The sequence below is a fragment of the Felis catus genome, chromosome B4, assembly GCF_018350175.1.
Source record: "Felis catus isolate Fca126 chromosome B4, F.catus_Fca126_mat1.0, whole genome shotgun sequence".
NCBI lineage: Eukaryota > Metazoa > Chordata > Mammalia > Carnivora > Felidae > Felis > Felis catus.
In genome coordinates, this window is record NC_058374.1 from 107,788,518 (window position 1) to 107,815,223 (window position 26,706).

A 26,706-nucleotide genomic window follows, 5' to 3' on the forward strand; every position below is an offset into this window, starting at 1 on the left:
AAAGTGACTTGATCAATTGAAGTCCCTTCCAGCTTCAAACCCCACCCCCAATTTCTCTTCAGAAAAGAGCTTCCACATATCAATATTTATATAAGTAGCTTAAAGCCAAAAATTAATTTTGTAGGGAAGACTTATAATGCCTATCTTGACTTTTTTCCTGACTACAATGCTTATAAGTAGATCAATAATACTTTCACCTATCTTTTCAATTAAAAGTGAAATCAGTGAATAGAGGCCCTTATTCATTTACGAATGAACTTCTGCTAGCTAAAATAAAAATCTATCTTTCTAAACAAAATATGATGAAAGAAAAAATTTTGCACCAATAAAGTATACACTTAGAAAACTCTTAAATCTTCAGTGTATGGAGATATTTGTTTAAATTATAACCTATGGAAAGCAATAAGTTTGGGACCAGGTTTATTAGTCTCTAATATGTTTTTCATTCAAACTGTGAAAGAAAATTATTTTTACTTATATTTACTTATTGGTTTTTATAATGCAAACAATATTTTAATATATATTCAATATTTTATGTGATGTTAGCTCTGTAACAGAAGCATATCTGTATTCTTTTTGACAAGTAGAAAAATCATCACATGCAGAAAACTAATAGTCAATGAGAAATGCATTATGAATGTATTAACATACGTACTATGAGTATTTCTGTTTTGTAGCTATAAAAAAGCAGTGATTATAATGATATAAAAATGTTTAATTGGGCCCGTCAAGTCTCTATCATTAGTGTATCAATATAAAACTATTTATTGGCTTCTTTTGAAGTAAAACTAGTAAAGGAAATTAATCATGTACTTGGCCCTCAATTAAGATATATACATAAATGAGTAGAATTAGAGATGTCTTTTTACCAGAGTAGAAGCTTTTAGATACAGCAAGAATCTGAAGTCCAACTATACAAACAAACAAACAAAAAACAGGTGGAAGTAATATTTATGTGGCCCTATGGCCATGATATTTTGAGGACCAACCTACTTATATCATCAGCCTCTCCTTTATTCCATTTGGTGGGCCCTAGTTTGGATGACCTACTATATTAACACTCCCTGAGGGAGTCTAGATTGGATAGGGGAATATTTTCCAACAGTAATTAAATTGAGAGAGTGAAACAGGAGAGAATCATGTCAATGGAACCTCCTTCATGGTTATTACTGAGCAATTGCTAAAAATTATTTGAAATAACTTGAAATCAATTAGGACTGTGTACCCTTGTTATCTTCTGGAAATTAACTTTTTTTTTTAAAGACACACTAAAATCCTCATATATTACGAAATAAAATACATTAAAAAATACCTGTTACAAGGTTTAGAATTCTGGTAAGGAGGACTCACTGGACTCCCCAGAAAATTGTTCTTTCTAGTTTTGTGGTTAATCCTGGAATCTTTCCAGTGACCCCCTGGAACCTTAGTTTGGCCTGGATTTGAAGACTCCTACAGGTAGTCTTACCTCCTACATAGCTAAGTCTTGGCCCTTGGCAACTGAGGTAGCACTAAGACTATGCATAATAGCCTTTAACTTAGGGGTAAAAAGAGCAAAATGGCTACAGTAATTAAATCCTTACTATATGTTAGGCATGATATGTATCCAGTTATTTTATATTATTATATATATTTTAAGAGGAAAAAACTGAGGAAGAGAAAAGGTAGATAATTTGCCCAACATCACAGTTAGTAGGTGAAAAAGCCAACTTATAACATGCAAGATAGATGCTAGCAGATAGATCACTAAGGTGTATCCTCTCCAGTATAGACTGAATTAATTTATTCTATAATCAATTTCTCAAATGTCACAATTCCAGAACCTCTTCTAATGAAAAATTAAGTGGTGTGCCAGATTCATAGGAAACACAGAAAGCAATCTTAGACAATGGCTACCGGGTAGTTCTAAAAACATCCTGTTAACACTTAATATTACTTAGAAACGGGTAAATCTGCCAAAGCCATGACAATGAAGGATGAGTACTTATTTTTCCTTTTACCTCAGGTTCCAATACAGCTTGGCACAGCACTGTTACTGATCCTGTCATTTAAAGCTTTTTTGTTTATCAGGGATTTTTCCATTAATTTTTATTTAAAATATTACATAAAAATATTTTTAACCTTGATTCCTGAGATTTTTGTTACCCCGTTAAATTTTGTGCCTGAGGTATTTCATTTGCCCCACTTGACTTACCCTAGTCCCAGCCCTAGTTAACAGCAAACATGGGGACAAATTACACATTAATGTGACTATACATATGACTATATAACTTTATATTGCTCTCGCAGAAGAAAATGAAGGACTACTAGTTTTGTAATATTTGATACTCCACTATAAAGATATTAATGAGATTATATTCAACTGAACATATAAATGGCAAGACATCTCCTTTCTGGTAGAAATATATATTAGTTGAATACAGAAGACCTATTATAAATGGTTAATAAGCACAACTACATATACTTTGTGAGTGTTTCTGTTATTTCAGAGGGATTCACGTAAATATAGCATTTCTATAATATTGAAAATTGCATCTGCAAAATCTATATATTTTAAAAGATAATTTAGTAACTAACTTTCCTTTGCTTTCTCATAAAGATCGTTCATATACTTTACGTATCAGCCAACCCCCCAGACAGACAAATTTTGAGAATTAATTTAAATGTCAGAAACTAGCAAGTATTTTTCATTCTAGTACTTTTTTTTTTTAACCTCCCTGCCATAAACTATAGTGAAATATGTAAAGGAGTGATTAGTGCTGCAGTTAGCCTTTGACCCTTACATACAAATTTGGCTCCATTCCCAAAATTTCTGTTTTTAAAGTTTTGCAACAACAATCCTCTTCTTTATTCATGAAATAATTTTCCTTAGTGATCAATTACATATTTATTTAAATATATCATAAAAGAATAGGAATGTTGCTTGTCACACACAAATGGCTCTTAGAGTTACTGGTTTCATGCCAATGCCATCAACTTTCCAACAACAGATTGGATTGGTTAAGGAAGAAGCCATAAACAGCCTATCAACAAGTATTTATACAGATGTTAATGAATTTAAAATTCTGTTAGTGCCAAACTCCAATTTTATTTGTGCTTTATTCATGAGGTATGATGCAATAACTTCTTTTAATAAACATGTACAGACCACTTATACTTTATAATGGAAACATATTTTTAGTGTTTCCAGCATGAGATACATAGAATCAGCCATTTATCAAAGTTACCAAAAATAGTTCCATTGTATGTAGCATTTTGCTCATCATGTAACTATGTCCTCCAAAAGCTTTTGGTAAAGAGATGAACTCATCTCTATCCATGAAACCAAGAATATTTTTTTATTATATTACTAAGAAAGGCCATTAGGAGAAAAGAAAATAGTCATGGGAAGGTTGCCATATGTATTTAAAATATAAATAATTAGCTTTTTTTGTGTGTCCCAAATGATAATTGAATCTTAATCTCCCTGTGTGTAGGATATTATGATATACTGAAAATTTAGAAAACATTTATTTGAAGCATATGGGTTTAATGAACACTTATTTTTTTCATGAAGAAAAGAATAATATTTCCATTAATTTCAAAAGAGACTTCATTTCTTTTAGTGAGCTTTTTAAAGCTGAACTGATTTCCTCTAGGACTGCATACACTGTGGACATTTTATAAAGTAACCTTATATGATGGAGTAGTTTTTGTTTGTTTGCTTTTTAATTTGCCACCTTTCATTGGCAGTTTTTATCCCAAGCTAATTATGATTTTCGGGGCTGAAGTTTCTACTGTAATGATTAAGTTAATTATATATAGGAATGTGTTATCCTCCACAATGCACAGGTTTACCTACATGCTAAAAATCTAAATCCCAGCTCAACACTTCTCAGGTCACTTACAGAACATTAATCAACTGTGACAATTATTCATTTCACAGGTATTTATTGAGCACTATCCTACTATGTACCCCTTAAGGAGTTTATATATAGTAGGAAAAACAGACACATGAATAGGAAAGGAAAATATAACATAATAAATGCTATCATGGAGTCTTTATAGGAACCTTTGGAGGACATCTCCAAGTTAACTTGAATAGGAAGTATAGTGCTGACAGATCAAGGACTTACCCCAAAGAATATAATTTCCAAACTGAGACCTGAAGACAAATCAAAAACAACATTGGCAAAGTGGGTAATCTGAAGCATAGGTCTATAGGCAAAAGAAACCATTTTGAGTAATTATAATATTTTTGAGTGACTGAGGCAAGAATCTAACATGTGTCTGAAGGTATATGCATGGCTTGTATGCCATGCAAAAAATAAAAATAAAACATGAACTTAATCCAAGGGCAATGGAGAATCAGGAGTTTAACCTATGAAGCAGCAAAATTAGATTTATGTTTTAGCAAGGTCATTTGCAGTATGGAGATAGGTACATGGGAGCAAGACCAAAACAAACAAACAAAAGACCAGTGAAAGGGCTGTTAGAGTAATTCAGAAGAAATGATGGTAGCCTGATACAAAATAGTAGCAACAGGAATCCAGGAAATTTGACAGATTGAAAAGAATTTAAGAGGTAAAATATTCAGCTGTAGGTTGAGGAAGCATGCTGGTTCAGTACGACTCTGGTCTCTGATTTATACATTGACAATGGTGGTACCATTTGGGGAATTTGGAAAAAGTGGGATAATACATGAGTTCAGCTTTTTTACATACTCAGTTTAAATTATCTGTGCAATGTCTAAATGGCAAAGCTTTGGATGGATACATGTTTCAAAAGGAGATCATGAAAATGATTGAAGAACTTGGATGAATATCCTCATACAGGAAAATTATAGCCTAAGAAAAAAAAATGGGGCCAAGATCAAACCCAAGAAGAATCCTGAGATTGGAAGGGATGGCAAGGGCAGAGGAGCCCTTGAAGGAGACTGGGGTTTAGAAAAAGTCAGAGAAAAAACAAGGAGAGTGTAATGAAACAAAATACAAAGGAAATAAGACTTCAAATTAATGAAGCAAGACCCAAAGAAGTAGGAAAGGAGAGGAGGTAAAAGGTTTCAGTTTCTGCAGGCAGAATGGTGCCTCTTCTACAACGGAAAGGTTTTGCTGAGCAGCCTGACTAATGACAAGCATCCATTAAGTTATCCATATCACCATTATTCTTCTTATGCAAGATGCTAAAAACAGAACTTCCTCTGCAAGTTTAAAAGAGTTAATTGTCTTTTCTTCTTCTCAGTGACAGGAGTAATCCTGAAATAGTTTAACCAAAACAAAATCAATTTCTTCAGTATATGAATTGCAGTATCTTCAAGTACATCCAGCCAACTTTACCAACATGCTTGTTCTGTTTCTTATACTGAACACACGCCAATCTACCAATCTATGCATTAGGGTTAAAATGGTTAATATGAATTGGGCCCTTACAGTGAAATCTCTCATCTTTACTCAGGACTGTTGTTTAGAAATTTGGCTGAGGTCTGATGTAAAACCACTTAGGATTTATGGAGTGTTATTGTAGAGCTGAGGAAAACTTTCCAAAATGAGTACTTTAAAAAGTGACTATTGCAAGTATATGTCATTATTCAAAAAAACAGAAAGACACAGATAATTTTTTTGTATTTTAGCTAAAAGCACAATTAAAAAAAAGCAAATAAAAATAAAAAAATAAAAGTACAATTGTTACACAAAGATTCTCCACATATCAAGAGTGATAAGGTTCTAGCTATAGGCTCGGTTGATTATCAGTGGTCACTGAGTCCTCACTACTTTCTATCACTGCCCTTACGGGCCCAACATCTGGTTTGGTTAACCAAGAAAGGCTGATAAAAGGTTCGGACTCTGCTGGAGAAAAGACTTAATGCTGTACAGTAACTGGAAGTGATAATGCCAAAAGTTCCCTTTGTTTGAGTCTCCCGTATAGTTTCTACATACCTATGTGGTCAGTTACCAGAATGGTGTCTCCTCATGGATTCAACGGTCAGCTCTCTCATGGCAAGCCATTGCTCCTCCAATATAGCAAACATGGAGGGGTTGACTTAAGCTCAGGAAACAAGAGATAGGGCCTTTTAGAAACATAAGGTGGCATGAGAAGCAACAGCAAGTTAACTTCACTAAGTTCACATAGTTTAGAGAAATAAACACCTTGATTTTTAGCTTTCCTGAGAACTGGCCGCCCTATCTTTTTGAATTGAAAACGAGAGTCATTTCACCAATTTCAACAGCAACTTTTAAGGAAAAAAAACACGATAGGTATTTCATCCTCAACATACAGAATGACAAATGTATGTATGAGTGTGTGTGCCACATGCATCAAGCATTTGTGGTTGGCCTTGCGTCATGCTTCATTTGTTTTCCAAACAACTTGCAAATAAATATAAGGTGACTTTCTGTGTGCAAAGATCTACAGTGAATTAATAAGATAAAATTTTAAATATTGGGTTTTAAATTATAGAATTCTTGTTAGCTTGATTACCAGGAGTTAGTTTTTAAGAAGTACCTTTCTCTGGTGTACTGTCAATCAAACTACAAAGCTAACAAGTCCCTAAATATGGTAATGGCTCAAAAAAAAAAAAAAGATCAAGTCTATGGAGGAAGGGTCTAAAACAGCACGTGTTTGGTGTAGTTCGGAAATGTATACCATTGGCGTAGTAGTAACATCCACAGATTGAAACAAACAAACGAACAAAAAAACAAACACAAATGTATAAATGTTATATTTGAATATAAAGGTTGGATTTTTAATTTTCTTTTTTCTTTTTCTTTACTATTTTCATTGTTTCCTTGTATTCTTACCTTATATAAATTTCTCCTCTTGCATATTCCCATATCCATTTACATTGTTATGCTTCCCACCTCCTTTTTTGAAAGAGCTACTATGGCATAAACACAGGTTCCCTAAACCTCATATTATTATATTCCAAGCTTAAAATATTGCATTAGCTTACACAAACCAAGCTGAGTTTTATGCAAAATTAAAACTCTGTTTCAAATGCCCTCAATATAATTTATGAATTCTACGTACGTATAAAGTTAGTATAAGAACAATTGACTTTAAAATAAGCCTGAAAAAAACATCATAATGGACAGATATTCTTTTCATACTAGAATTCTCCTCTACCAAATTTGATCTTTGTATTTTTAATGTGAAAACTAAAAAACAAGTCCTATAAAATTTGGCTACAATGAAACATTTTCTTTTTTTTTTTTTTTTAAGATAGATGGGTTTGAAACTCAAGCAGGAAAATTACTGCAGTGACTGACATTTTTCTTACAGATGACCTGACTCCCATGAATTAGTCTTTTTATTCCCCTTTCTTTCTTTTGATAAAATTGTTTGCCTAGACTGAACTACTTGGCCAAAATTTGATCTCTTTAAATAACAAATAAAATTTCCATATTTTTCCCCAGGTAAGGAAGAAGAATTTATCTACAAGGATGCCACTGCAAATGAAAAATTAGAAAGGAGTAAAGAATACACATACCAATGGCTTCACACACAGGTTGGGATTCATGAAACAACTAGTTCCAGAAATATGAAATGGTGAGGTCATTTCCTTTAAATTAGATTTTTGTATTGTAAACACATCTTGAAAAGTGAAACCTAGGTTAATTGTGCTAAAACAAACATGACTTTATAGCCAAAGGCCAATACATCACGTTGCCAGGTTGTAAAAGGCCTCTTACATAGAATAGACTTAATCACTTTTTATATTTTTTACCCTGAAATGTTTGAGAACTCTGTTTCTGTAATGCTTAAAACTAAGAGATGAACCACACAAATGATTCTACTATATAAAGTTAAATGCATGGTATCCATTAACTGTTTAAATATCATATGTATTGGAGGTGGTATTTTATTTCGTGTCCTTTTTATGTTTGGCAGCTAAAATTATAGTTCAACACTGCTGCTGCTGCTTTACCAGTTGTATAACTAATTTTCAAGGATGTCTCCATGCTACAGTTTCCTCTTTTATAGTAGATGATAATATGTTATCTATCTATCTCACAGGATAGAGGTGAGCTCACAAGGTGGAGAATATCAATATATATTCTCAATAAACACATCCTTTAACAATAAACAAGATACCTTGAATCTAATAGGTAATTAATTAATTTTTGTTACATTAATGTACATATTAGTTTGCTAGGACCTTTGTAATGAAATACCATAAATTGTGTGGCTTAAACAGCAGAGATTTACTTTCTCACAGTTCTGGAGGCTATAAGTTCAAGATTAAGGAGTCAGCAAGTTTGGTTTCTTTGAAGGTCAGTCTTCATGGTTTGTAGATGGCCACCTTCTCACTGTGCCCTCACATCATCATCCTTCATTCTCTTTGTGTTTTAATCTCCTGTTTTTATAAGGACACTGGTCATATGGGATTGGAGCCTACCAATATGAACTCATTTTACTGTAATTACCTCTTTCAAGGCTCTATCTCCACATATATCACATTATGAAATGTTGAGGGTTAGTACTTCAACATATGAATTCTGATGAAACAAAATTCAGCTCATAGCAATTTAGTATAAACCACTGAACCAAAAGTTATAGGAAAATAATAAAAGTCCAGAGATAATATTTTGGAAAATATTTTCAAGACTTTTGTTTAACTACATGTGTCCAGAAAAAGAATTTAAAAAGTGCTATTATAAACACTTACTAAATATATAAATCGATATTGAATCTAAATGTAGCTGACACTTTGGAAATGTTTCCAGGCACTATAGTAACTATTTAAATGACTAACAAAAGACAAACAAAATCCTACAATTATAAGGGTTAACCCTTAATTTAGAAGCAAGTTAAAATATGTAAAAAAATGAAATATTTTTGTAATATATATAAATTGAAATGTTCACATGTGGTCAATTCTATCCATATAATTCCTTTAAAAATATGGAAAAGGGAGTGAAGAATGAAAGTGAAATTAAAACAATATTTTATAATCTGGATTATTTTGTCCTATTTCATTGTGAGCAAAGAAAATAGGAATAAAGCAATCAACATTTGAGGACATTAAGTATTATAATTAATGCAAGCACAATTTCTTTTATGTTGGTGTTAATCAACTTAATGTAATTCATAAGATGGCATCCTGGGGCGCCTGGGTGGTGCAGTCAGTTAAGCGTCCGACTTCAGCCAGGTCACGATCTCCCGGTCCGGGAGTTCGAGCCCTGCGTCAGGCTCTGGGCTGATGGCTCAGAGCCTGGAGCCTGTTTCCGATTCTGTGACTCCCTCTCTCTCTGCCCCTCCCCCGTTCATGCTCTGTCTCTCTCTGTCCCAAAAATAAATAAACGTTGAAAAAAAAAATTTTTTTAAATGTATTTAAAAAAAAAAAAAGATGGCATCCTTAAAACTATAAACAAATATAGTGTAACTTATAGTTTATCATCGATCTTAATCAGATATAAGAGGTCTTTTCAGAGATTTTTAAAGTATTAGGATAGATAAGGTGAAAAATATAAGCAAAATGTTTCAGGATATATTTTAGACATATTTAAACACTTAACAATGTCCTTTACCCCTAAATAAGTTATATTTAAACACATGATATAACAGGAAATTGTTCATAGCTTTTGTCTCTTGAATATATATAAAGGAATAAGTAGATACTCTGAGAGAAATTGTTTTCAAGAACAGAAGTTCTTGAAAAGCCAAATGTCAATATTCTAGTTTTAAACGGAAATTAATTGTGAGCATTAGTATAATGCTTTAAACACATTACAGATATTTTAAAAATAAGAACCTTTGCCTTTCTCATAACACAAGTAAGATATATAAGTAAAAGTAAATAAAATATTTATATGTTCTGTAATTTATTAACTATCATTGGTACTTTCAAATTTTTGCCCTTTATACCTATTTGTGTTTGGCAAAGAAGAGTGGCATTAAAGTGGTGTTTAGAAATTTAAATTTTATGTCAAATTGAATTTTCAAATGACTATGGAAAGATACATTTGTATATATGTTTGCATATAGCCCAATTTAATAAAACTATTATTTCCACTTTGTAAATTACTGATTCCTCCCAAACTTTTCACTGGGCATTTCTTTAATATTCTTCCTCTACATTTATATAATAATATGATTTTTGTTTTTGTCACTCTGCAGCAAACACTTCTTGCCTGAGTTAGATCCAGATATACTTAACGGTGGAAGAGTTCAGCTTGTGGTAAGAAATGTGTTTAAAGTTACAAAAAAATGTTGTAGACACTAATCCTTAGTAAATGGCACTTTAAAATACGTCCATAATTAGTGTAAATTATGAAAATATCACAACTCTATCTATTTGGGGTGATCTCAAAATATTGTATATTAAAATAATAACCTGTAATAATATGTTTTCTTGACTTGTAATATAACTTTCAAATCTGATATTTTTAAAAATATTGATTCTATATGACAGATTTAAAAATATTAGCATACTGCCACATTTAAAATAATATTACTACGAATAGGAATTACATAATGAACTTATTTACTTGAATATTTTAAAAGAATAGGATACTGAGGGAAACGTAAAAATACCCTCACAAGTTGGAAAATCAAACCAGATAAAAATTAACAAGTAATTGTGACTCAACCACTCTAAGTAATGAAATAAAAGGTATTGGAACTTTAGGAACAATCAAGTTTTAAACATGGTGGCCAAAGTGTAACACTCTAGACAGTATAACTATATGTGCATTGCAAAAGTCAATTGGGCTATACGCTATCAGAAGGAAGACTATGTTAACAGAAGAAGAATGGCAAATATGGAGTCTAGAGAAATGGAGCCCACAAAACAAGCAATTGTCAGTATGTTTCCAAAAGTTTCCAGAGAAGAGGGTACCCTAACCAATGACAGAAGTGTGCGGTCTCTTTGGCAAGTGAAAATGGATGCATCAGGTGACCCTAACTTTATGACACCTTTCATTTATAGCAACCTATTAATACTCCTTGTGCAGATTCTACATTCACCAAAAAAACTAAATATAATTTAGCTTGCCAAGTAGCACTTAGCATAAAAAGATAATGCACTTTCTAATGGAACCTAGTATGATGGTATCAAGAGCAGTTATATTCACCATTCTTATGAACAACTCATTCAAGGAGTTTTCCTGACAAGGGAGCAAAATTAGGGCAATAGCTAAAATTAATGTGTTTATGAAAATATTTATAGAATCTATACATAAATTTAAAATAATCATTAAGCAAATATTTTCTTGCATTTTAATAGAGACTCCTCTGGCACAGTGGCATGTTGATTGCCCTAGGAAAATTGATACTTCAAGCTATGAACACCATGTGTATTACTAACAATTACGCACAGATTGTTGAGTTGCCACTTGGGAGGAAGAATGTCATGATAAAGAAAGTGATTTTATATTTAATCATTATACTTTCTAAAATGAATGAAAACAGACTGGGTAGATCACTAATCAAAATGGTTCTATGAGAGTAATGCTCTGACATTAATCTCTCTCCTCCTATATCCCACTGTATTGCACTATGTTCAAATATGTCACAAATACATATCAATGATAAATGCTTTTCTGATATTGAAGAGGTACAGGTGAACACAAAACAAGGTAAATGGTAGTATATAAGAAACACAGTTTTTGTTTGTTTGTTTGTTTTTTTTTTGTAAACAGAGATAGGAGAAGGGTTAACTAAGGACTTACGTCAAAAGGATACTGGACTAATTGAAGGCCCAGAGAAGAAAGACTCTTGCAGAGTCTTGGGAACATACTGGGGAATGTGCCAATAATTGCACAACTGGGACCAGACCATAACTAAGAAGAAAATTAAAAAACAAATCAGCAATGGCTACCACTATAAGATCCTTAAGACATAAGGAAAACACTCATAATAGAAGGACAGAAAATCATGAAACAAAGTGATCAAATTTTAATTAGAACAAATCAGCAAATCAGCCTACTATAAATTCTGAATATATAAAATATTACCATTGAAATAAACTCTGCACTGGACACCATAAAAGAGAGACTTAGTGAATTGAAAGATGATCTACAAAGGAATAGTAATTAGATTGACAGCTGACATTATAGCAGAACTAATTCATACCAAAAGACAGTGGAATTACTTCTTAATAATAAAGATTGATATAAATATTATCCGAAATACTCTTCACTAACTTTCAGGAGAAATAATGAGATATAATCCAATACTCAAATTCTGGGTTTTGAGGAAGCTAATAAGTAACATCTCTGTCTTCCAAACAAGATCAAAGCATATTATGTGGCAGACAGGACTGAGAAAAATGAAAACAAGATATCACTTTACTTATTTCCAAATACATATCAGAAGGCATGTCATAGATTTAGACAATTGCTAATTAAGTTTATTCCCCCAAAACTCCAGGATTTTTCTGCAGAAGGTGGTCTTAGTTCCCCCAGAAAACATATTCTGAGATTCTTGTATTTGAGTGCAGGACATTCGTTGGGGAAGGCTTTCAGAAACGACTCCCTTGAGTGGTGAAAGAAACAGGATTGAGCCGAGGGAAAAGATAAAATGCAATAGAGTTGCAGCAGGAGAAGGGAGCCCCAGTGGTAAGAAGGCCCTTCTAAATTGTGTTAGCATATGAGGCAAGAAGATCAGGCTTTTACGCTACTGCATCTCCTCAGAAGAGGCTTTGGCTTAGGCAGGGCAACCATCTTTAGCTAAGGACAATTTCCAGAGACGTATTCAGCTAAGAGCCCATAGGCTTCAACTTTCTCAGCAACTGGAAGAATCTGACTCAGTTGTTACATGTGAGATATGATAATACCCAGTATACTTACCAAGTTTATCATCCATAGATGCAACAATTTAGCACCTAAAATGTGTCAACTGTCTCCAAATAAATCTATAAAATTGCAAATCTATCAATTTGCAAATCTGCAGAGCTGCTTGTTTTAGGAACCTGAAAAATCTCATTCTACAGATTTTTTTCCCTAACGTTTATTTATTTTTGAGACAGAGAGGGAGACAGAGCATGAGCAGGGAGGGCAGAGAGAGAGAGGGAGACACAGAATCCACAGCAGGCTCCAGGCTCTGAGCTGTCAGCACAGATAGTGACACAGGACTCGAACTTATCAACTGGGAGATCATGACCTGAGCTAAAGTTGGTCACTCAACCAACTGAGCCACCCGGATGCCCCTGAAGAATCTCATTCTAAAATGCGTATTGATGAATAAGAGCCCAATGTTATGTAAATCGACTTTGAAAAAGGAAAGCTAACTTGTATCACAAGATATAAAGACTTAATATAAAACTAAACTTTATGGTACAAATATACCAATGGATATAAATAGTTTAGAAGTAGACCTGTGACTGTATAGAAAAATATATGATAAAGATGAGAAAGTTCAAAAATTTTAGTACACAGAATTCAGTAAGTTAGCATTAAGAAACAGGACTGAACATAAACCATATTCAAATGGAATTTAGAAGATTTGAAGTCTCAAATGTGAAAAGTGAAGTTATAAAACTGACCAAATAAAATAATTAAGAATATATTTGCAACTTATCAGTAAATACTCTTTTAAAAGATACAAATGATACAAATTATATGGCAAATAAAATTGATTGACTTGACTATGTTAAATTAAATATTACTTCCTATGAAAGATTTTATGGAAAAAGTTAACAGACAGATTACAGATATGGACAAACTATTTTCAGTGCCTAAAAGTAACAATAGCTTAATATCCATATAAAAAGTAAGCTTCTGCAAATAAACAATATAAAGTCAGGTAACCTAATGAAAAAAAGTATATACATACAATAGAAAATGTGTATATAGACAGTTTACACAGTTTATGCCTAAATGCATAAATGTACATAAAGAGATGCTCAGTTATATGACCAGAGAGATAAAAATTAAAGCTAAGAAGTTGCATGACTATCCTCATCAGAATGGCAAACATTAGAATGTTGGGTAATGCAAAGTGCTATTAATGATGTGGAGACACTGATGTACAGATCATGAAAATAAAAGCTGGTACAGTTATTTTGTAAAGAAATCTGTCAGAATTTATTAAAATAGTTCCTTGTATGCTCTATCAGATATTAGCAGCAAACTTTAGAAAACTTTACTTAAAAATAGTCTATTTACCGGGATGCCTGGGTGGCTCAGTCAGTTAAGCGATTTCGGCTAAGGTCACAATCTCATGGTTTGTGAGTTTGAGCCCCATGTTGGACTGGAAGCTGACAGCACAGAGGCTGCTTGGAATTCTCTCTCTCCCTCTCTCTCTACCCCAACCCCGACTTGTGCTCTCTCTCACTCTTAAAATAAACAAATAAAGATTTTAAAAATTAAAAAAAAATATTCTATTTACCACAATGTAAAAACATAAAATATTTAAGAATAAATGTTAACATTAAGATGTTTAAAGATCCTATAATGGTAACCACCAAATATTGCTTTAAAAATTTCAAAAAAAATATACCACACTCATGCATAGATTCAAATTGTAAGATGTCAATTCTCAACGATCTATAAATTCAGTAGACTCTTAGAAAGATTTTTAGTAGAAATGGACAAATTATAAAATGTGGAAATGCAAAAGACCTACAATAGTCAATACAGTCTTGAAAAATAAGACTCACAGTACCTGATCTCAAGACTTTCTATAAAGTCCCAGTAATCAAGACTATATGTTATGTGAATAAAGACAGAAGAATCAATTAATAGAAAATAATAGTCCCGAAAATACCACACTACAAGGTTAGTTGATTTTGCTTAAAGGTACTACAGCAATTAACAGAGGGAAAAAATAATATTTTTCACAACAAATAGTGCCGGACCCCTGTATATCTACAGGAAATATGAATCTTGATTGCTACTTCACACCTTAAAAGCCAATTTGAGGTGAATTATGGGCCTAGATGTAAATGCTAAAATTATAGAACTTCTCTGGGCACCTGGGTAGCTCCATTGGTTAAGCATCCAACTTCAGCTCAGGTCGTGATCTTATGGTTCATGAGTTCGAGTCCCACATCGGGCTCTGTGCTGACAGCTTGGAGCCTGGAGCTCGCTTCGGATTCTGTGTCTCTCCCTCTCTCTCTGCTCTTTCCCTGCTTGCACTCTGTCTCTCTCCCTTTCTCAAAAATGAATTAACATTTAAAAAATTTTAACTATAAAACTTATCAAACAGCAAGGTATTTTCATCTCCTGATACATACAGCAACATAAGTGAATACTGAAAACAATATAGTGAGTGAAAAAAGCCAGACACGTTAAGAGTATATACTGTATGATTGTATTTATATTAAGTTCAAGAGCAGAGAAAACTAACCTGTCCATGGTGAAAGAAATCAGAACAGTTGCTGCTTCTGAGGATAAATTACTGGAAAGAGGTATGAAGGAACCATTTGGTAGTTACATTAGTCAGGGGTCATCAGAGAAACAGAATCAATAAGATACCTATATCCATATCTATATCTATATTTGCCTATATCTAATATGTAAATTCATATTTAAAATCTCTTTGTCTGTGTATATAGAACCTACAATAGCCACAGAAATCTTGAAAAAGAACAGTAAGAAGTGTCACACTACCTGATTTCAAGACTTTCAGACTTGGTCTGAAACTTACAACATTGACCCTCTGGAATTTATAGATATATTCTGTATTTATTATAATAGATTGTATATTATTTATTATAATAGATTATATATTATTTAATATATAATAATAAATATTATTATTTAATAATATAATAAATTACATATAATTTATTATAAGGAACTAGTTCATTTGAGTTCATAGAGGCTAAGAAGTCCCATGGGCTGCATGCTGGAGAGTCAGGAGAGCCTGGGAGCATAGTTCCAGTCAGAGCTGAAGGCCTGAGAACCAGGAGAACGGATGGTATAGGTTCTAGTCTAAGTCTATATGCCTGATGGCTGAAAGGGCTGATAGTGTCAGATCCAGTCCAAGTCTAAAGGCCTAAGAACCAGAAATGCCAATTGTGTAAGTTCCAGTCTCAAGAGAAGACAGACAGTCCAGCTCCATCTGTCAAACAGAGAGAGTGAATTCTCCCTTCCTCCGCTTTTCTGTCCTATTTAGGCCCTCGGTGGATTAGGTGATGCCAGAGAGGACAATCTGGTATACTTTGTCCACCCATTCATATGGTATCGTCATCCAGAAACACCCTCGCAGACACATTCAGAAGTAATGTTTAACCAAATGTCTAGGTACTATATGGCCTAGTCAAGTCGTTACGTGAAATTAACCATCATGGTAGTCATCTGTAAAAAATAATTAAATTGAACAGTGTAATTAGAAAACGAACAAAGGGCTTGAATAGATACTTCATCTAAGAGGCTTTTTAGAGAGAAATAAGCACATGAAAAGATGTTAAACATTGTTAATCACTAGGAAAATTGTTAAAGTGACTATATAATATTAATATTAATATCTTAATAAGGTCTGTGGTTTAGTAATGGTATGGTACCAACGTAATATCCTGGTTTTATGAATCCCCCTTTGCTTATATATCATTGGGCAAACTGGCTGGAAGTTATACAGGGAACTCTCAGTACCAATTTTTACAACTTCTGTAGGAATTTTAAATTACTTCAAAATAAAATTTTGAAAATGATTGAGCTTCATGTTTAAAGTCTGTGCATTTTGGGGTGCCTGGGTGGCTCGGTCGGTTAAGCATCCGACTTCGGCTCAGGTCATGATCTCATGGTCCGTGAGTTCGAGCCCCGCATCGGGCTCTGTGCTGACAGCTCAGAGCCTGGAGCCTGTTTCAGATTCTGTGTCTCCCTCTCTCTCTGCCCCTCGCCCGTTCATGCTCTGTCTCTCTCTGTCCCAAAAATAAATAAATGTTGAAAAAAAAATTTTTTTTAAAATTAAAAAAAAATAAAGTCTGTGCATTTCATTGTATGTAAATTATAGCTGTATAAAACATTTAAAGTGTCTTCCATGCCCACATATGTTATATAATGAGGCCTCTGCCTCATATGAGAAAGGAGGTTTGTGCAATGATGATAATGTCTATAAATGGAGGGGTAAAATAAATGAACCAAATCTAGATCTTACAAATATAATAGTGAAAAATAAGCAAGTTGCAGAAAATAATATTCTAAAATTTTTGAATACTTTTATAAGATAGGTTATAATTGAACTTTGCTTTATATATTTTATTTCTCTTGGGGTGGCTTAGTCAGTTAAGCAGCTGACACTATCAGCTCAGGTCATAATCTAACAGTTTGTGGGTTTGAGTCCCACATTGGGTTCTGTGCTGACAGTGTGGAGCCTGCTTAGAATTCTGTCCCCCTCTCTCTCTTCCCCTTCCCCATTTGCTATCTCTCTCTCAAAATAAACTTAAAAAAATAAATTTTATATCTCTTGTTATGTTATTTTAAAAAATATTTATTTATTTATTTATTTATTTATTTATTTATTTATTTATTTTGAGAGAGAGAGACAGAGACAGAGAGAGCTAGCAAGGGGAGGAGCAGAGAGAGAGAAGAACGAGAATCCCAAGCAGGCTCTGCACTGATAGTGTGGGCTCCATCTCATGAACCATGAGATCATGACCTGAGCCAAAATCAAGAGCCAGACACTTAACTGACTGAGCGCCCTTATTTCTCTTTAAAAAAAATCTAGGGGTGCCTGGGTGGCTCAGTAGGTTGAGCCTCTGACTCTTTGTTTTGGTTCAGGTCATGGTCTCATGGTTTCACAGGTTCAAGCTCCGCGTGAGACTGCATTGACAACTCAGAGTTTGCTTGGCATTCTCTCTCCCTCTCTCTCTGCCCCTCCCCCACTTGTGCTGTCTCTGTCTCTCTCAAAATAAATAAATAAACTTAACAAATAGATCATAAGGAAAAAAATATTTATTTTTATGTGTGCAGTTTAGTATGTCTTAACTTATGTCAAAAATAAATATTTAATAAAATATTGTTTATGAAAAAAAGAAGAAAGAGGAATTCCCTGTTCTTTATTTGATGTGAGAGATTCTCTGTTTGTAATTAATTTGCATGGGTTGGAGGTGAATCAGGCTCCAGATGCTTAGAAGTAGTGTTCAAAAGGAGCTTCTGGGTTACTCAGCCTGTTAAGCATTGGACTTTGGCTCAGGTCATGATCTCACTGTTCTTGAGTTTGAGCCCCATGTCCAACTCTGTGCTGACAGCTCAGAGCCTGGAGCCTGTGTCTCCCTCTCTCTCTCTCTGCCCCTTTCCTGCTTGTGCTCTGTCTCTGTCTCTCTCTCAAAAATAAACATCATTAATTTTTTTTAAAAGTCATGTTCAAATATTCATGCTCCTCATTTTATTGTGAAAATATGGAGAAAAAAATGTTACAAATGTTGCAGGTAGGGGCCACATAAATGCACCCAGTTCAGAAAACAAAGACGTATGAGAGTTTTGCAAAATTACTATTTAAAAAATATTTGCCATTGAATTGCACATAAGAATATTCTTATCTAACCTTGACTCAAAACAGTTTATTGTGTTATAACCATACAAAGTGTCTAATATTACAGTGTTTTAGAATTAAGTATACATTTTTTTTGTAGAATAAGAAAAGCATGGGCAGTCATATTCAGTTTTTAAGTATATCCATTCTGCATGATACAGAAGAAAATAAATAGAGAAATAATAAAGAAAGGTCAGTTAAAGGAAGAATAATGTTCAACTTAAAAGGCAATGTTTTCAGAAAGAGAATCTGCATATTAATGCATATGTGGCTCTCAGATGCACTGCTGGACCTTTCACTAACCCCTTTATAAAACATATGGGTTTGTATTTTAAGCTGCCACGTGGCACTATTGTGAAATTGTGTATTCCTGTTAAGTTTCACTTCTAAATTTGGTTCCTTGTTATAATCTGACCCAGTTAGTAACTGACATTAATTATTTTCTTCTTTGGAAGAAACAATCTTTTGGGTGTTAATGGTTAGATGGTAATGGGATTTATGGAAGGCATGTGTTCACACATATTTTCTTGACATGTAGGTATGATCGTATTTGGAGGATGGGTGGGATTTCTTTTTTCTTTTAATTTTTTAATGTTATTTATTTTTGAGAGAGAGAGAGATCAGGGGAGGGGCAGAAAGAGAGAGGGAGACACAGAATCCGAAATAGGCTCCAGGCTCCGAGTTGTCAGCACAAAGCCTGACACAGGGCTCGAACTCACGAGCCGTGAGATCATGACCTGAGCTGAAGTCAGATGCTCAACCAACTGAGCCTTTTTTTTTTTTTTAATTTTTTTAGTGTTTGGTGGGGGGGGGGGGTATTTCTACTTTCTAAATAGGTATGTGAAATTATGTCATCAAATTGAAGCAAATAAAACCTGATTTTAAAATCTTGAATCTTGTAGTTAAAGCCTCCTTAGCTAGCAGGAGGGTCCTTAAGTGGTTAACATGTTTTTCCTTGTTTTTTAACTGATCTCACCAGAACTGTAGTATTGCGTTGGTACTTACCCCTTATTCCTAACTGGTTCTTTTTTTAATAAAGTTTTATTTGTTTATTTTTGAGAGAGAAAGAAAGAGAGGGAAAGAACAAGTGGGGGAGAGGCAGAAAGAAAGGGGGACAGAGGATTCAAAGCAGGCTCCACGCAGACAGCAGAGAGCCTGATGATGTGGATCTCGAACCCACAAACCGGGAAATCATGACCTGAGCCGAAGGCAGCCACTTAACTGACAGAGTCACCCAGGTGCCCTATGACTGGTTCTTTCTAAGTCTTAGTACTGATGGAGCTATACTAATGGAAATATTAGATACATACTTTTGTACACTAATTGAAATAAATTTAGAAAGAATGTATAATATTTTTCATACCAATCACAGGTATAAATTAGAAGCCAATTGTTATTTATTTCATTTTTCAACAGTTTTCTACTGTGGTCTTTTGACAATGCAATTGTATCACTTAGCCGGGTACATCAAAAAGTGACTGACATAGAATGGTGTCTATTCATGCACGTGAGAGTGCGAAGAAGTTGGGAGGGGTATGTAAAGGAAAAGTGCAAAGATAGAGAATGATCTTTAGATTCTATTTTCATGAGATTTTGTAGCCCATTATATGAGGATAGCTTTTTAAGCACAGTGATGGTTTTATGATATTACTTTGCTCTATTTAAATTTGTCTCACATCAAACATTAAGGACAATGCTTTCTCATAGGAGTTCAAGCATCTTGTGGTTTGGGTTAAATCCTAGTTATTTTGAGGCTGCTTTCCTTTCCATCATAGCATTTTCCCTTACTTCAGCGCTGTATCCTGATAAATCTGTACTTAATAATATTAGACATTATGTAAAATAATATTCTATAGGCAAGAAGTGATTCTTTCAACTGTTAGGTTCAGTCCAAGGTAGTAATAAAAGTTCAAATGGTAATTTTAGATGAAATAAATTATTTAATTCTATGTCCTTAAAATAATATATCTTGAAATTTCTATATATTAACCATTACCCTTAAATTAGCCTTACTGCATAATATTTTTATATTAGTAATAGTTTTAACGAGAAGGCAGAGATCTTTTATGACTTTGTAGTATACAACTATGGAATGAAAGGCATTTTGAGGAATATTGTTGAGAAGACTAATACTTATAACTGGTGAAATACAAATATTGCAGAAAATAATCCAATATGACATTTCTAACATTCAATTAAGAATTAAATAATATACTTGGTAAATAAGTGATGTTAAGCTGTTTCAAGTTTCACCAGTTGCCTTTAAGATTGATTTTCATCAAAATTACTGTACTAAAATGTTTTCTTTTGTTGTACAGACTCAAATAGCAAACCTCAATTTTAAAATCGGCTCTTATTTGCAAGAAATGCTTTGACATAGTGCATTTGTTCTGCCTGGGCACCAGTAAAGGATTGTGGTATCATTTTGAAGAAGGTTGTTTGACAGAGCCTGTTTGTTTATTTGGGGTAATGTGAGCTGCATTCAGAAAATGCCATATTTTGTTTCATGATTGTATACATTCTCTCCCATTGCTCCCAGGCAAGACTTGTAAGCAGAGAAGACACGGATTTAGACCTTTTTTCCATGACCAGTGGAAGTGCTTTGTCTGTAAAGAGAGAAAAAAAAAATCAGGCACACAGACACTCAGCGGGATCTTCAAGTAAGTTGTGGTTTCCTTCAGAATTAATTTAGAAATCACAAACGAATTGATGGAACATAATGCCAACAAGCATTCTTTTTTAGATAAGGGGTAGGCTGCCAGCAGCCAGAACTGCCTGAAAGTGTGTATTGGAAGTTTTTCTTTCTTTAAATGTCTTCTTTTGATATAAACCAAATTAAATCATTTCTAAAATTAACGGCATCAATTTTTATTTTCATTATAATTCTGTGACTCCATGTTCTACTTTCCTCACTTCCCGTGAATATATTGAATTGTTTGATCATTTAGTTCTAAAAGAACTTTTAGGCTAATTGCAAAAAGTTGGATTTATATATCAAAGTGGTGTATTTTGGCCTTTTGTCACTGATATAATAGATGTTATAGGTCACCTTAACTTTTAAAGGAAACTTTTTAAAATAACAGACTTTTAGATAATAATATTATTATCAAAACTGTCAAAACCATGCTTTGGACACTATTTCTTTCTTTTTCTTTTCTTTTTGTTTTAATGTTTATTGATTTTTGAGAGAGAGAGAGAGAGACAGAGCATGAGCAGAACAGAATCTGAAGCAGGCTCCAGGCTCTGAGCTGTCAGCACAGAGCCCGATGCGGGGCTCGAACCCATGAGCTATGAAATCAGGATCTGAGCTGAAGTAGGATGCTCAACCGACTGATCCACCCAGGCGCCCCTCGACCCTATTTCTGTTGAATAGATAACAGTTCACATTTATTAATGATGAATTTTTACATTTGTTAACTTGACACACCCATCTATTACCTTCAATATCATGATTTCAACAAGAACTGCGGTACAGATATTAACTGAAAAAAAAATAAGCATTTAAAAATATCTATATCTTGTAATAATAAAGTCTAATTTTTTCAAACTCTTCATATACCATAGAGATTTTGAAATATCTTCTAAAATGTTTTAGTATATTAGTATAAAATATGTTCTATGTAGATATCATATTTTTTTAATTTCCCCAAAGTATAGTAAACCTCAGAAGTCCACACATTAACTCATACTTCATTATAAGCATTAAGTTTTCCTTGAAAAAGTTTTATTGCTCACTAGTACAATAGTTTTATAGATGCAAAATCAATACTTGATTGAATGTGAAAAACTCAACGCTCCAAGTGGTGCTCTACAGACAGACAAAAGCTTAAAAATGATTCTCTTTCACTTTTTATCCAGGTACATGGCATTATTAGAGTCCAGTCACTTAAATCCATTAACATATGCAAGTTCATTTTGGTAAATTTTAATTTGGTTTTGAAATAATGATTTCAATATATCTAATTTAAAACTATTTTCCAGGATTCAAAGTTCTTAGAATGCCTGAATTTTCTTTACTTCATTATAGAATCTGGTCACAAAAGGTTCTAGTCAATATGGTTAAGGAAGAGATTGGGGTGCCTGGGTGGCTCAGTCGGTTAAGCGTCCGACTTCAGCTCAGGTCATGATCTCGCTGTCCGTGAGTTCGAGCCCCACGTCGGGCTCTGGGCTGATGGCTCAGAGCCTGGAGCCTGCCTCTGATTCTGTGTCTCCCTCTCTCTCTGTCCCTCCCCCGTTCATGCTCTGTCTCTCTCTGTCTCAAAAATAAATAAAACGTTAAAAAAAATTAAAAAAAAGAAATATTTTAGGTTTATTAACTAAGTAAAATTATATTATTGATCTAATATAAAATTTTTGCATTCTTAACATAATCTGTTAGTTACATCAAATTTCAAAATACAACATTTCAGAAGTAATCAACCTGTGTCACACATAATAATAAATGCTATCTAGATTTTAAGTACTGCATAGTATGAACTTATTATATATCACTTTGGAGCAGTAATACAAAGCCAAAAAAATTGCCTTGTCAAAGTCTCTATTCATAATATATCTTCTGACTATTAAAACATGAACAGCTCAATAAATCAGCAGCTATCCTAAAATCCTCTAGCTTTACCTTTCACTTATGTGACATCGAATCATAGATTCTAGAAAATACGAGATCATTATATAGATTTAACTTCTTTTTTTAATAGTCTTATTTTCTTTTAAAATTTTAATTCCAGGATAGTTACCACACAGCGTTATATTAGTTTCAGATGTACAATATAGTGATTCAACAACACATTCTCTAAAGAACAAACTGTAATATGGCTATCCTCACTGATTCCAATTAGTTGTCAGTAAATAACATTATAGCGAACACTACTAATCACTAAATCTGTTCACTGACAATTAAGACAAACAACTTTAGAAAAATAGAGTTTTGATTAAATAACAGAATTATTATGAATAAAATAGCACTTACTGGGTTATTGTAGCTACTAGTTTACTACAACATCTGTATAATATAATGGTGAAATGTAGACTCCACCATCAGTCTGCCTGGAATTGTATCGTGACAATGTCCCCATCCTTAAAATGGGAACGAGAAGAGAAGTACTGTATCTACCTTGAAGAGTTATTGTTAGGATAAAATGTATAGCATTTAAAACAATATCAGGCACAAAACAAGGTCTTAATAAATAGTCTTTATAATTGCCACCTAAACATAGCCATAAAAGAAAAATCAATTGAAGTAAGATATTAACGTCACTAGTATCTGGGCACATGGGCTAACTAGCTCAGCTTATAAGAAACCTACTCTTAATAGTTACTTAACTAAAAAACTTGGGGTAGCCTATTATCCATAGAACTCTTTTAACCATCAAAATCCTTGGGTCATAGGCCTCCATGGCCCTGAGCCAACCACGTTCAGCTTTGGTATTTTGAAAGCTCTTTTTTCTTCCAGCTTTTTCTCTCTCTCTCTTAAAAAACTTATCACCTTATTAAAACTAAAGCATTTCTTTTAGCTTTGCAAGCCAAAGCTAAGGAGTAGTTTATGGCTGCAGCTATAAAACTCTTTCAGCCTTTGAACTAGATATTTCTCTCTCAATATTGCTATAATATTTGTAACATGTATTCTGTAGCATCAGATAATTTCAGGTTTAAAGTCCCAGTTCCACCATCACACATAAGTTGTGTGATCTTAACTCTAAGAACAAGTTAACTATCTGTAAGATGGGAACAGCAATGTTTATCTCATAGAGTTTGGTGGGGAAGAAATGAGTAAAAATAAAGGTGAAGCATGTGATACATTTCCTAGCATACAGTAAATACTTGCTATTTGTATTGTTTTGTCTTATGTTGCTGTTGCATAATTTTAAACAACTTTAAAGTAGAATTGCCTTCCTTTCCTGTGTCAAATAATACCAGAACCAGCTTCATGACAGTCATCTTAAGCAATGCTGTCAGAGAATTTCCTAAATTCTCTCTCCTTTTCCTTTTAGGTCTGACTGCTTTATTTTTTGTTTTGTTTTGTTTTGTTTTTAATGTTTATTTATTATTGAGAGACAGAGAGAGAAAGAGCATGAGCATGGGAGGGGCAGAGGAGAGGGAGACACAGAATCTGAAGCAGGCTTCAGGCTCTGAGCTGTCAGCCCGATGTGGGTGGGGCTCGAAGTCACAAACTGAGAGATCATGACCTGAGCCAAAGTACGACACTCAACCGACTGAGCCAACCAGGCGCCCCTGACTGCTTTCTTAAAAGAGGCCAAGGCAGTCTTCTGCTACTTGGCCTTCTAGCCTACCTTATGGTTTAAAAAAAGATGTAAGAGGTCACATTCTTATTTTTTTAATGCCATTTACAAAATGAGTATGCAAATAAATTTCTTCATTTAGACAATATTTAAACAAAATATTTGGTTTTCTTAAAAGATTTTGGTTTTCGCAATTATTTTTTCCACGTAATGCTTAAGATAAAGGATGCATTGCAGTAATAATAATTTTATTGCTGTAGTAATTTATAGCTTTACAAATTTATTTTCATTATCTTTTCTTATTTATAATGACTATTTATCTTTGACAACTAATATAAATAAGTCTCAGAGTTTATTTAATTTGCCTTGGCCCAAAACACTTAGCAAGGAAAAGCAGAAACTTGAACCCATCTTTTCTTATTGCTTTTTATTCTTCCATGGACTAAAATATAATAGCTGAATTGTAAGAATAGACCACAATTAATGTAGTTCTTATTTATTCACTCAAGAGCCATCTGCTGAATGATCACTGCTCACTATGCACCTAGTTTAGGTTTTCAGATACCTCTTCCTAGTCATCTTTCCACTTTCTAGGACATACTCCATTTTCAGAGTTAGCCAGGGATTGAAGATCCACAGTACCCCTATAATAGCGCATAATCAGCCCAAAGTCAAATTCTTCTTTAGGCATATCTAAAGTCTCATGAGATGTAAGCCCTTTTAATATGATACTGAATTTTCTGAATATGAAACAACCTATTTTTTACAAGCAAAGCAGCTAATATCATTAAAGTGTGTGAGAAAGGCTTCTTGGAGGCAAAATATTTGATTTGTACCTGGAATGACATTTGGGATGTAAATAATGAAAGAAGTGGAAGAAAGTCACCTTAACAAAAGTAAAAGATAAAATATGAATATATGTTCATTGAACTTTGAGGAGTCTCTCTGGACCAGAGTTTGCACATAGTAAAGTAATGCAAAATAAGATTGAATTAAAGATGAAGCCTAGGTTCAGGTAAGTTTGAAAAGCCCCTCAAAAACTTAAAAATAGAACTACCCTACAACCCAGCAATTGCACTACTAGGTATTTAGCCAAAAGATACAAAAATGCTGATTTGAAGGGGCACATGCACCCCAATGTTTATAGCAGCACTATCTACAGTAGTCAAATTATGGTAAGAGTCCAAATGTCCCATCTACTTATGAATGGATAAAGAAGATGTGGTATATAAATACACACACACACACACACACACACACACACACACACACACACACACAATGGAATACTAGTCAGCGATCAAAAAGATTGAAATCTTACCATTTGCAACAATGTGAATGGAACTAGAGTGCATTATACTAAGCGTAATAAGTCAGACAGAGAAAGACACCCCTGCTGGAGGGGTGGTAGGTGGGAGGATGGGTTAAATGTGTGATGGGCATTAAGGAGGGCACTTGGGTGTGTTATATGCAAGTGATGAATCACTGGGTTCTACTCCTGAAACCAATACTACACTGTATGTTAATTAACTCAAATCTAAATTTAAAAAAATTAAAATTTTTTAACGTTTATTCATTTTTGAGAGAGAGAGAGCATAAGTTGGGGAGGGGCAGAGAGAGAGAGAGGGAGACAGAATCTGAAGCAGGCTCTAGGGTCTGAGCTGTCAGCACAGAGCCTGACACGGGGCTCAAGCTCACGGACCACAAGATTATGACCTGAGCTGAAGTCGGACACTTCACTGACTGAGCCAGGTGCCCCTAAATAAATAAATTTTTAAAAAAGTAAAGTGGAGGAATTGGACTACCCTACTGGTAATGAGTAACTAACAACAGTTTCTAAAAATACCTTAGTGTTTTAGAAAGCTCAAGATCAGTTGAAGAAATGTAGTCTGAGCCACTTTTAAATTATACAGTGCCTCCAATATATTGACAAAGTAATTTTACAGTTTTTATTTAAAAAGAATATTTTTGGTTATCAAAGTAAAAAGTGAAATAGTTTACTAGATGTCAATATCCAATAATATGTGCAGATAGAGACTAAAGGTGATAGCTAACACAAAAGTAGATTCCAAAG

The 26,706-nt window shown here is 33.7% G+C and overlaps 1 protein-coding gene across 9 annotated transcripts in view; it reads left to right on the plus strand.

The window, feature by feature from the left end:
• LRRIQ1 (leucine rich repeats and IQ motif containing 1) overlaps positions 1-26,706 on the plus strand; it is a 232,830-nt gene that overhangs the window by 166,459 nt on the left and 39,665 nt on the right. For 7 of the 9 annotated variants that reach the window (XM_019835297.3, XM_019835298.3, XM_019835299.3 and 4 more), the window contains 3 exons: positions 7,389-7,521; positions 10,093-10,153; positions 20,933-21,053. In XM_019835297.3, the coding sequence (XP_019690856.2) occupies positions 7,389-7,521; positions 10,093-10,153; positions 20,933-21,053 (315 nt within the window). Of the gene's footprint in view, positions 1-7,388; positions 7,522-10,092; positions 10,154-20,932; positions 21,250-26,706 lie in introns of those variants that run through there. The other 2 variants (XM_019835300.3, XM_011284143.4) reach the window with 1 other exon arrangement.